At 34.5% G+C, this 13,038-nt stretch overlaps 2 protein-coding genes across 4 annotated transcripts in view; both read right to left on the bottom strand.

The window, feature by feature from the left end:
• Positions 1-1,705, bottom strand: part of LOC111512693 (probable multidrug resistance-associated protein lethal(2)03659) — a 37,132-nt gene extending 35,427 nt beyond the window's left edge. The window contains 1 exon segment of the mRNA XM_074174986.1: positions 1,548-1,705. Within this exon segment, the coding sequence (XP_074031087.1) occupies positions 1,548-1,624 (77 nt within the window). The 5' untranslated portion in view covers positions 1,625-1,705.
• A 5,194-nt stretch (positions 1,706-6,899) lies between these two features.
• Positions 6,900-13,038, bottom strand: part of Nep2 (M13 family metallopeptidase neprilysin 2) — a 90,109-nt gene continuing 83,970 nt past the window's right edge. For 2 of the 3 annotated variants that reach the window (XM_074174985.1, XM_074174983.1), the window contains exon 10: positions 6,900-7,979. In XM_074174985.1, the coding sequence (XP_074031086.1) occupies positions 7,641-7,979 (339 nt within the window). In that variant the 3' untranslated portion in view covers positions 6,900-7,640. Of the gene's footprint in view, positions 7,980-8,621; positions 11,666-13,038 lie in introns of those variants that run through there. The other variant, XM_074174984.1, reaches the window with a different exon arrangement.

Genomic DNA, 13,038 nt, shown 5'->3' with positions numbered 1-13,038 from the left:
ATGAAACTGGTGTTCGTGAAATTGACAAATTTGTCAAAGAACTCATGTTGTGAAAATAGTTCACTGTTTTTGGTCTTTTTTTTTTCGGTGGCTTGCTCCAAATTAAAACATCTAATTTCTTTGTCTGTGTTAAAAACTTCTAATGTATAATACCATTAACATCATCACGAATATCCGAGTCTAGGACTTGAAATTCAATGTAGTGGAGTTTATACAACAGTTGTGTATGTATCACTTTAAGATAGATGTTGGCAACGTCTCTTTTGCTGTACTGTATCTTTCTTTCCATTTTTATCCATTTGATTATTTTATGTTTACTTCCTTCAGATGCAGCTCAGCTTATGTTATTGGTCTTCAATCCGACGAATCTCGAATTGGGTAAACTTCGAAGAGAAGAGGATAAAAATTATAGAACCTTACCTACTTAGACCAACCCACTACAAATATTTCAGATTTTCTGCACAGCAAAAGTGTAAATACTGCTTCCAAAACCAACAACAACTTAGGCATGCACATTGAAAATTACAAAGATAAAAGTTCAGTTTCAGAAAAATCAGGAGTGTATAAATTATCGTGTGGGTAATGTTTTCAACGAGTATCGCCAGTTCTATTCAATTATTTATTAATGATGACAGAATCTGAAAAAAGACATATTTGCTATTTATAGTAGATCATCTGAAACATATGAATGAAAGTAGGCTCCAAAAAAGGTTATTTGAATATACATTCGATACTTTGGTTTTTACAAAGATTTCAGTGGAAATAATTGTTTTCCCACAGACATAAATCAAAACTTGATGTGGTTCAACGATTATTTTCCTTTAAGGATTTCCAGTGGAACTGAAAGCATATACTATTCGTAAAGTTCAGTTTCATCAAATTAAATTCATAATAAAAAGTCTGCATACTAATGACTTCACTATATATGTTCTATAACAATATGATTTTCGTTACATGTTCATTACTTAAATCTTACATAATAAATAATAGAAAAACATACCTTTTTTTCGTCAATTGGAAATCGAAACTAGACACAAATTTTTCACAAATACAAAACCATCACTTGGCTCGCTTGATAAACGCCTTAGATTCAGTTGGTTGCGCTGTAGTTCGGCCGCGCATAAAATTCGAGGTAGGAAATCTTGACTCAAATATGTCGGAGAGTGAATTTACTGGTGTTAACTTATAAACTGTGCCGGGCTCACAGATAGTGGCGCGACTACCAGAAGGGTAATTAAATATTTCATTACTATCAATGAAATACTGTTAGATATCTAACACCGTTCTGTCTAGAGTCTATTTGATATCGATAAGTTCGAAATGCTTATAAACTAGTTGAGTTTTCATGAACGTGTTTTTTCATGGGGATTATTGATACACCAGACTATGAGTGGAAAAGTGAAAAAACACTTCAAAAATACGTCTCTGAATTGAATGAATTTAATATATATATAACTTTCCCTTCAATAATGATAGTTCATTGGTAATTCATTTCTTCAATTATGCATATAATAATTTTAACGTATGAATAGACCTTATGTACTCACAAGAAAGTAATGATAGATAAAATCGACGCCTTTTCTCTCGGATTTATCTCACGCCTTTGCCTGATACCTGAGTCCATGTTGTATAACCCACTGAACCAATTGATGAATTATGAATGATTAAATGAAATATTTGAATTTTATCATTTTGAGATAAGTTGCAGATTATGGAACAATAGATTAGTTGAACGACTATTCGAAATCAATCATACACCTGTTTTCAGTTCGTGATTTGTACTTATCAAAATCTTCGAAAGAATATAATATAGTAGGTGGCGAAACGAAAACGAAACATTTTTTTAAACTACACCTCACGATTTGATCTTCATAAACTTTATTTGGAAAATATATCACAACATGTTTCGCTAGCACAGTAGCTTTATCAAGTGATTTGAATACAAGTTGTTTTATACACTAATATTTATATACTACAGGTAACCATAATTGAGACTACCTCCAAAAAATTACCTAAACCTCTACCTAAGGTACCCGATCAATTATGATCACCTGAAGCATAATACCTCACATCTACGTCAATAATAATTCTTTCTCAGTTTTTAAGAAAACAAGTTCAATAATGGTGATATATTCAAATCAAGTCTGTCATTCATTAGAATGTTTGAATTTTTAAGTTTATTAATTTCCATTGCTTCCAAATGATTCAGTTTCAAACCTTCATTTTCTATATTAAAGATATGATTTTCTTCTAGAAGATGATTAGAATATATTGAATTTGTTTTCTTATTTACATAGCTCGTATGATGTTCCTGGAGTCGATTCCTGAATGTTCTGTCAGTCTGACCAATATATACCTTAGGGCATGTTACACACTTCAATTTATATACTTCTGATTTCTCGAATTTGGATGTTTTGTCTTTATTATTTTTAACTAACTTTATCAACGTATTACTTGTTCTATATGCATATTTAATATCTCGTTTCCTCAAAAATGAAGCCACTTTTTCCATTGGTTGTCCAAAATACGTTGAAGTTCTTCAATTTAGATTGAAGCAATTTGGTTGATGATATTAAGTTCTTTATTGAAATTATCTATTGAAAGAGGAACATTCACTAATCTGTGAATCGTGCTATTATAAACAGCAGGAAAGTTAGTTGAAAAAATAAAGACAAAACATCCAAATTCGAGAAATCAGGAGTATATTGATTAAAATGTGGAACGTGCCCTGAGGTATATATTGGTCAAACGGGCAGAGCATTCAGGAATCGAATCCAGGAAAATCATACGAGCTATGTAAATAAGAAAATAAATTCAACATTCAAATCATCTTCTAGAACAAAATCATATTTTCAACGAAGAGTTCGAAATTTTGCACATAGAAAATAAAGGTGTGAAAATGAGTCATTTGTAAGCAATGGAAATTAATAAACTTGAAAATTCAAACATTCTCATGAATGACCAACTGGTTATGAATAGATCACCATTATAGAACTTGTTTTCTTAAAAACCAAAAAAGAATTATTATTGATGTAGATGTGAGGTAATATGCTTAGGGTGATCATAATTGAACAGGTACCTTAGGTAGAGGTTTAGGTAATTTTTGGAGGTAGTCTCAATTATGGTTATCTGAAGTATATAAATACACACATCGGAAAAGTCTAGGGATATTTTTTAAAATGGCAATAATTTTTTTTTAGATCGCTTTATGGAAAAAAAAAGTTGACGGGTGATTATTAAACGAATGTAACTTACAACAAAATTCATTAAATGGTCAAAAATACTGAGTGCGCATATAAGCAAAACTGAAAAAAATATGGCTCTTCTTTGGCACCCCGAAAAAAAATCATAATACAAAAAAAAATTGGAATCATTACAAAGTATGGCCTCCGCGTTGGTTTATTACGGCTCTACATCTATCGTGCATCGACAAAATGAGATTGTCAATGTCTTGTTGAGGTACATTTGCCCATTCAACGATTAAAAGCTCTCTTAATTGAAACGTTGTGTGAATGTTCCCCATATGCGGAGTAATTCTTCGTTGAAGCATGTCCCACACATGTCGATGGGATTCAGGTCCGATGATTGTGCTGGTCATGGCAATACATCAACTCCTTCGTTGATGAGCCAGTCAGTCACCAGACGCACGACATGTGGACGAGCATTATCGTGTATTAGGTGGAAGTTTTCACCATCAGCACCAGCAAACGGACGGACGATAGGTAGAAGAATGGTGTCGAAGTACTGTCGAGCTGTGAGGTAGCGATTTGGAAAACGAGATCGGTTCTGCCCCATAGCATTACTGTACCACCTCTGTATGTGTGGACTTCCTGGACGTGTCTCAAACGTTCATTATTTCCAGGTCGTCTCCACAGTCTTACTCGACGAGAATCTGGATGAAATCCAAATCTGGATTCGTCTGTAAACAAAACTGCGGCCCAATCATTTGCATCCCAGTTTTGATGTTCTTGATACCACTCTAATCTTCTACCGCGATTGCCTCTCGACAAAGGTGGACATCTAAGTGGCCTTCTGTTGTGGAGATCTGCTTCATGCAGTCGATTTCTGACAGTATCACGACCAATGGTTACCTGGGGCGTCTGCTGCAACACGTTAACCAACTCAGGTGCTGTGATTGTCGGTTGTCTTCTTGCGGTTAAGACCAAAAATCGGTCTTGAACTGCAGTTGTAGCGCGTCCTCGCCCTGGATGTTGTTCGGCTGGACTGCCAGTTTCACGGAAACGCCGCCACAATCGACTGATACCACTTTGGAAGACCCCCAAACGAAGAGCTACATCATTTTGTCGCATGCCACCTTGAAGAAGCCCTACAGCTCTATTCATCTCAGCCAATGGTAAGTGATGGCGTTCCATGTTAAAGCACAATATTTCCAGTTTAATTGCTGAGCAAGAACTGCATAGAATGTACAAATTCGACACTTTCAGATTATTCATTTTAGCCGAAAACCTACAGTTTGTAAAAAACATGATAAAAGATTAGTTACCGTTTTTGCAGGCTTTGTTCAACCCATAGAAATCTACAGGGTGGTCAAGTGTACCACTTGACCACCCTGTAGATTAACCAAGACCACCAAGAGATTAACAATCTTAACTGTCTGTAAATCGTTCAGAGAGTTCAGATTGTTAATCTGTGTCAACGTCTTGCAGGAACCTGTGTACGTATTTATATTTTATGAAGAAATTATTCACTTCACCCTTCAATTCGGAAAGCCGCCCTAAATGTAAGTACACATCAACGTTGTTTTTTTTTGTAAAGTGTTCAAAACGTTTATTATTTTTTAACGATTGTTATATTACATAATTTATTTTGTTTCTAACAGAACTGCTTTGTAAATATCCATTTCAATATGTTTGTCTTGTTCTCATACTTCAAAGTCCTGAAGATAAAACAATAAAGTTTCGAAACGTCGACAATTTAGAAATTGGTTTTCTTCAACATTTTGACCGAATTTCCGCCAACTTGACAATCAAAATTATATTCAACGGTCGCCATACTATTCAACTACTTGAAGTTTCACAGACAAAACATTTTAAAAAGTGTATGCCCTTGAGACTATTGCTGAAAAGTTTGGACACACCATACTGACATTTCCACATAAGTCTTCTATTTGTATGAATAAGAAAACTGACATTGATAATCTCAGCAGTATATACAGTAACTTACTGGAACTACATCAAAAACATAATAATAATGAAAATTGTATCAATCAATAACTTTTTCTTTAAAGCCAAAGATTATGAAATCATCATACCCATTGAAAAATGTCATTAATGTGAAGGCATGACATCTGTGAAACCCAAAGTAATCCTTTACATGATTAACTTCCTTCGTCAATTTATATGTTCAATTTATTGTTTTTGACTCATTTTTACTGTTAGTATGATTTGTAATGTTTTTAATGGCGAAAAAACTCACAACTCGAACAACTGGATCGTATCCGACAGGCGTCAGTGCAGGAATCTTCACATACGTATATAATCCAACACCCTTCGTAGTATTAGCCAGGGGAGTAGTTGTTTTCTGATAGGCGTCAGAGATCATTTCTTTAGATTTGTTCACTGTCAGTCTTCAAGCATATAGCCTGCTGACTAATGAGAAAGTTTTCCTTCCTTATTCAGAGGAATCGGGCAAATTACGGATATGCAGTTGGTTAGTAACTGCTCCACTAGATGGAGTGACTTTTTGCTGTTCGCTCCAACTTAGGCAGAAGAATGAAATACTCTGAAAGAATTCCGATTTTCAATTACAGAATATCATTGACTTTAGGTCGATGATGGCCACTATTTCGCACTGATGAGTGGCTAATGAGCCCGAAACCGGTCTGCAAGTATGCCCGTTCCAAAAATTGAAGGTCAACTCTTTCGTTTGTATTGCCAATTGCATATGCAGTAAATTTTCTGTGAAGATTCCTGCACTAACGGCTGTCGAATATAATCCATAGCCCTTCGTGGTATTAGCCAGGGTAGTAGTTGTTTTCTGATAGGCGTCAGTCCATTCAACCTACTGTGTAGGCATATGGAGACTGGCTTGAACGTTTAACGTTCATTTCTTTAGATTTGTTTGCTGCCAGTGTTCAAGCATAGCCCTTTGACTAACTATTACTCCGATATTCAACTAATGATAACATAAAATATCTCTGGAAGACATGTGCTGAAAAAATATAGAAAATCCCATCAAGAGAAGTAATGTGATGAAATTGGCAGAAATACGGTAAAAATCCATAATAAGTTCTAGAGATTTTCGCTAAATAGTTCACAAAATTTCAACAAGTGTTCCACTATACAGATGGTTCTTCAGACATTTTCATGTCAACTGAACTTTACCTATTAAGTGCATTTTATACATTGAAAATTCGAATTATATGATGGAATTGGTTTTTACATTTTACAAAATAAATCTGTACTCTTTCATTCTTTGGGGAAAAAATCACAAGACAGATTTCATATATTCCTGACTATTCGACAATGAAGTTTTGTCAGCATTCATCATTTCGAAAGATTTGTTCAATTCATACGTTGAAGTCTTTCTTCAAAAAATGAGCAATTTTATTGGTAGGTTGATAAAAGTATGTTATAGCTGTTCGAAACGAATGAAGTTGATAACATCCATCTTGCAACAGTTATTGATAGTAATTTGTTTGATGAAACTTTGTTCTCTCTGGAAATTCATTTCAGAATATTCAATAGTCTGTGGAGCATACCATCGAAGCTGCTATTTCATACTGAGAGATATATGTCGAGGAACTATATATGACAATGTCCGTATAAGTTGCAGTATCAGTCAAATCTAGAAAAGCCATTGAGTTTAAACTGAACAATAAGCTGTTACATGACATCGAGAAAAATTATACAATACAGGTAAAAATAATACAAAAGTAGTTAATAGTTTTGAATTTATTTTCATCTCATCTACATAAAAATATAACTCTGAATTTCACTAATCACAATCAATTCTCACAAATATATTCACTGAATACGTGAAAAAATGTTCATTCTTTTGTTTGGAATGTAGAAATATCATTCACATGTAGTGAAAATGACGGAGAGTATCTCTGTTTCAAACTTTCATTGCTGATGATATAAATATAACTCAAAGTACCTATGCTACCAAGAAGAAAAAATATGAAAAATATGGGGATTTAAAAATGATGATATTATTGTATGAGACGTGTTGCGTAATGAAATAAAAAATATCAGGAATTCACTGCAGAAATGGAAAATACGAAAAGTTCTGACTGATACCAAAAATCCCGAGGAATAGGATATAATGTCAATTGTACTAAAAAGATATTCACAAATGAAATTTCATAATTTCTTTGAAATATCATTAAATTAACCAAAATATTAACTCCGATAGGTTTCAAAGGCACAAAAATATATTTTCGGATTTTATCAGGTCAAATGTGTACATTTCTTTGACGAATTGACATACAAACTGATATTGAAAAAAAAAGGATGTAAAATGTCTACTTTTCAAAACAAGTCAATGGTCAACTTCTCAGTAACCTTTTTTCTTGCACAAAAATGAGATTTCATATTTAACTCAACAAATTTGCTCAACAATTGAGCATCTGGTAAAACTATCGAAAATTCACCGTCTCACGAAGGTGACTAGGTGACCTACCAAACATGACATTTTTTCGCAGGATTCATTTTAGAACCTAGAGGGCAATTGAAGTCCTTATAAAAATACTCTGAGTTACTCAAAGGTCCTTGAACCCTAAATTGACCTGGCGAATGATACCCTGTGAGAATTCTCAATTTCAAAGTCTCTGGTCGATACTTTGAACACCATGTGTTAGCAGCAGAGATCCAGAACATTTGGTTCGGGGTATACTTCAAACCAGGAAGTTTGGGTTCTTCTCCATTTCGTTGAACCCATTTTCTGTAGGCAAGGTAGGATTCTTTCAGTCCACCGTTGTCTGCTATGTTTTCACCTTGTGTGTTGATACCATTAAGCTGAAATTCACAATATATCCATGAAAAAGCAATAACCCGCATAAAAAATATTTGTTATGTCACTATTTGATGTAATGATCAGAATAAATCTTAATTTTCTAATCATCCAAATTCTCACAGGAAGCTTGTTCGAAAAGTTGAAGGCAGTCATGCATATTCAGGAGATGCAAGAGGAAGGAACGAAACAAATGTTTTGAATTGGATATTTTCAGGAGAGATCAGTTTTTGAAAAAATGGAAAAGGATATATAATATGTGGTGATCAGTCTCAACTTTGACTGGATTCACAACTAACTGCAATGATTTAACATTAGTTGGGAGAAAATGTAAAAGCAAAACACAACTGAGAACGTTCAAAACAATTCAGAGAAAAATTCATCGTCGATATCAATATAATACATTATTTCAATTGCGAAATCACTAAAAAAAATCCATATCAATCAAAACAAATTATTGTTAGTATTATCATTGACTACATCACCACACCATTACCCACATGCATTTATGAATTATTCACAAAATATGTATAAAAACCAACCAACACCAACGAATAACCACACCTACAGTTTCAAAATTCCTCACCTGAAAATTTCAGAAGGCGACCAATTGTCTTTGATACAGAATGTTGGATCAAAACTACGCATTTCAAAAAGTAGATTTATTATCAAAACATGCCTTAACAAAGAGGTTCAAATTGGAAAGGGTGAGTACTAAAATGATGGCAGTCATGATCCGGCCAAAATCAGTTCATTAACTTTTGAATAATAAAAATTATCAGGATATCAATCAGAATAAAATATTAATTGAAGCTATCCGTTTTGAAATGTTTGAGAAATGAATATAATGGGAAATTGCAAAACATTCGCATTCAAATTCGAAAATGGAGAAATTTTTTGGCAATTACTCAACAATGCCATTTTCGGTAAAACTATAGATCATTACATGTTTCTATGAATGATGACCGGATCACTCACCACATTGTTATGTCACTACAACATAGAAATTGTTCAATAGATACTTTTATAGTCAAATGTCCAGTTCAGGGTTGATAAAACTTGAATCCAGACGGCCACTAATGATCTAATCGACCACCGATATCGTATTTTATTGAATAATAGTCAATTTCTCGGAAATTGTTCAAACGAGACGATATTGATATTTTATCATCTTGCGGTTATCAAAAAGAACCTTGTACACATATGAATTCCAAATTAGATAGATTCATTTCGTAGTAAAAATATATTTAGGGCATCTCACATCAGAAATAAATCAGGATATCGGCAATTCAAAAAGCTTTAGGAATTTGATCGTTTTACAATGTATCCATCATGATGATAAATCACTGTATGAAAGCTGAGAGAACAAAGGATTTCCAATGGAGATCTCCTAGTGGTCCTACTCGTATTGTGGTCCGTATAGATATGGACATTGAAGGGACATACAATGAATATAAATGGGAAGTTCATCATTTGTCATTTCAAACATGGATGTTGAATGGACATGCATAAGATGTCCATGAACATTGTCTATGAACATTATTGTTACACATGAAATGTTCAATTAGTGGATGTCTTTCGTTCTTCACTTACTTTTATTTTTTGTATGTATCACAGGTTTGACAATTGGAAACTTCTTTTTCAGTTGCAGTTACCTCTCCAGAATACGGTGCAAAAAGTAAGTGAAATGAGAATGACTCATAATGAAATATAAAAATTAATTCATGTTTCACATTTTACAACTGTCATTTTCATACAAATTCATCGTGTCTGTTGGATATCTGATTGATACGGCCGTTACTTGATGTAGATCCATAGTAATTTATTGAAGTTCACCTCACGATTTGATCTTCACAAACTTCATTTTCAAAAAATGTATCACGACATGTTTCGCTATCACAGTAGCTTTTCCGTAGTGAATCACTGCAAAAAAGCCTTGCAATAGCAAGGGCTAATTTGATGAATTCATCTGATGAATCGGTGGACTCACAAATGGGTGTTATCAATTATTGAAATTTTGTAATGTGGAATGTGGGGAAAAGAAGAATGGTGTAGAAAATTGATTATGGTTATATGCAATTTTCAACTGGAGAAAGTGGTAAAATCGGTTTTTCAAAGAGAATATTAACCATGATGAAAAAATAATAGTATTCCATCTTTCATTCTACAACTAATATGATCTGCTATTTATGTCAATATGCAGCACATCAATTGAAGTATATTCTATTTTGAATCATTTCCACGTATTCCTCATCACGTTTCTCATTGAGTACATTTTCTGCGGTTGAATTCTTGTGAAAATTCCTTGCCTGTGGACTTTCTATGAACTAAGATGAATGGTGAAGATCGCAATATGAGCAGCTTCAATTGTAGTTTTCCACTATACAAATTTTGAAGTGGCTCTACAGTCTGACGTTCCTGTTTCTAATTACTGAAACTTCCAACTTTCGAATTGTCTGTTGAAAATTGGACAATGTGTTGGGTAGAATGACGAGAGATGATCAGTCTTGAAAAACTAAATCCACTTCACATTCAATCACAATAAATGAAATGGGTTCGACTTGAATACTCCTCAAGACCTTTCTTTTGTCTTCTGGAACCTCTGCACGCATAACGACTCTCGGAATTTTTTCCCAGTACCGTCTATTTTCAAACATATCTTTCAGTTGACGAACTGCTTTTGATATGAAAGATCACAGGCTATTCGAAAAGTATGCTTCAGTAACTATCAGATAACACTATTAATCCGTTTCCGTGAAAAAATGACTGAAAGGAATTTTCACAGTACCCACCATATCAATTTCCATGATTTCTTTTTGGATTCCCCTACCAAATTAAAAAAACGATCAATTTCAAAACATGAGAAAATATTGGGGATATATATTTCCAATTGGGATTTTTTCCAAAAAGTTTGAAATTTATTTTATGATATACAATATATCAGTTCCGAAAAACTCTAATGCAATCCTTCTGTGATATCCTCTATTCAACAAATAAAAACAAATACGAAACGATTGGAAAATATTATGGAAAGTTGAAAGAGTATCTCTGAATGGTTAGAGAAAAAAATTGGTTCGATTTCACTTTATCACATTTTGAATTGTTCTCTGATCTGATACGGTGCTAAATCATTCAAGATATTATTCAGATCGATTCTTCGAGATTGAGATGGTTCCCTTTATCCCATTTTGATAACATGAAAACAAAATAATCCGAGTAGTTCAGATTTCCTTAAATAATATACTAACTCATGAGCGAAAACAATAAATTTTTGATGTACAAGGTTCATGATTTTCCGTAGCTGAATACGTATTATTATAGATCATTTTTCAAATAATACGTTCCTGTATCACTACCAAATTTTACACTTATGCTGTGGATTCATTTTAGAACCGACTGGACATTTGAAATCTCTTGCGAAATCATCTGAGTTTGACATGGGCCCTATCACTCTAAACTTATCAGGAACATGCTCATCTGTTATGATCAACTGTTGTAGCTCTTCCATTCTGGTCCTAGAACACCAGATGCTGGCCGCTGAGACCCAGAACATTTGTCGACCGGTGAAGTTCAATCCCGGGAGATAAGGTTCATCACCACTTCTCTCAAGCCATCTATTATAAGCTAAATACGCCTCCTTGATACCACCAATATCAGCTATGTTTTCCCCTTGTGTATTAATACCGTTTAGCTGAAAGGAATGGTCAAGCAGTTGTTAGTGGAAACCAACCATGCTTCGGGGGTACAATTCAAAATTTGGGGGTGGAAGATCCTTTATAGGCTACATTCTAGGCTTATCTAGTTTCACGCTAATGCACTATAACTGTATGTGGATTATTTGAAAATATTAATTGGGAGTTTTCTCTTCCATCTGATCGTGCACTGTTATCAATTTTAAATATGGTTTCAACACTTTTAAATTTGTTGGAGGATTTACGTAGATACCATATTGATTTTAACTCATCTGAAAAACTTTTGATAGGCAAAAGAAATAGTTTTGGAAAAGACGACTTCTAGTGAAAACTTTTTGGTTTTCTACTTCTACTCCAATAATATTGAAAGCTCTTGGCTCCTATCGAGCTACGTCTGAATTGGTAGCAAATTGACAGAAATGACTATCCCCGATAAAAAGACTTAACAGATTGTCTCTGGTCTGGATTCTTGACCATACTGAGGCTGCTGACTCTCTTGTAAAGAAGGCTGCTGCAAGCAGCTTCATCGAACCAGAACCTGTCATTGGCTTCGCTTCAGGCTTTGCCAAACAAAAATTGAACACCTGGATGGTAAGAAGTCTTCTAACAGAATCTTCCAGGATTGGCTCACTCCAAGGATTTTATTCACCCTTCGAAGCTTGATACCAAACAGTTGTTGGACTACAGTAGGGATGAACTACGATGTCTAACGAGCCTCCTTTCAAGTCACTGTCATTTGAATTATCATATGCAGAGATTCGGACTGTCGGAAGACAGTGTGTGTCACCCTTGTTTGGAAAATGATGAAACAGCAGCCCTCTGCTGGGGACCGAATCAGGTTTTTAAAGTACCGCAGAACTGTACTCTCACCATCTGACCTAAAAGACCACTCACCATAAAAAATTAATCGGCTTCGTTGAGAAGCTGGGTTTATTTGATCGAGTGTGAATAGATGTAAGCCACAATAAATCCTTGCGGGTTGCGGTGGAGGGTCGAATAGCCCCACTCACTTTGGACCTAACTTAACCTAAAACCAATAATATACAGATTTCCGAAGAAAGCAAGAGAGAAACTCTCTTTCCTTGGAAGTTTCCCTGTCAAGAGAAGTGGAAAGCCAAAAAATAGTGCCCCAGTAATAGATGTGAGGCGTGTCACTTCAGAGAAGCCCCTATTCACTTCCACTGATTTTCCGTTATTTACAAAAAAACAAAAATAAATTGTGGCTGAACCATAAGTGGTAATGTGCTAGGAGTCGCACGTTGAAAGGTGAGACCTCGTTCATCATTAGCTGGCACAAATTTCGACTTCTGGAGTTATTTTTCGTAGGAGGGTGACAGATAGTTCACGTCGAAACGTAAAATACAGGCTTCAG

The sequence above is a fragment of the Leptinotarsa decemlineata genome, unplaced genomic scaffold (genome assembly GCF_025532065.1).
Source record: "Leptinotarsa decemlineata unplaced genomic scaffold, Ldec_3_MD MMD2_tig00000882_RagTag_RagTag, whole genome shotgun sequence".
Classification (NCBI taxonomy): Eukaryota; Metazoa; Arthropoda; class Insecta; order Coleoptera; family Chrysomelidae; genus Leptinotarsa; species Leptinotarsa decemlineata.
Note: the sequence above shows the minus strand (reverse complement) of the source record. Positions and strands in the feature narration are given on the sequence as shown.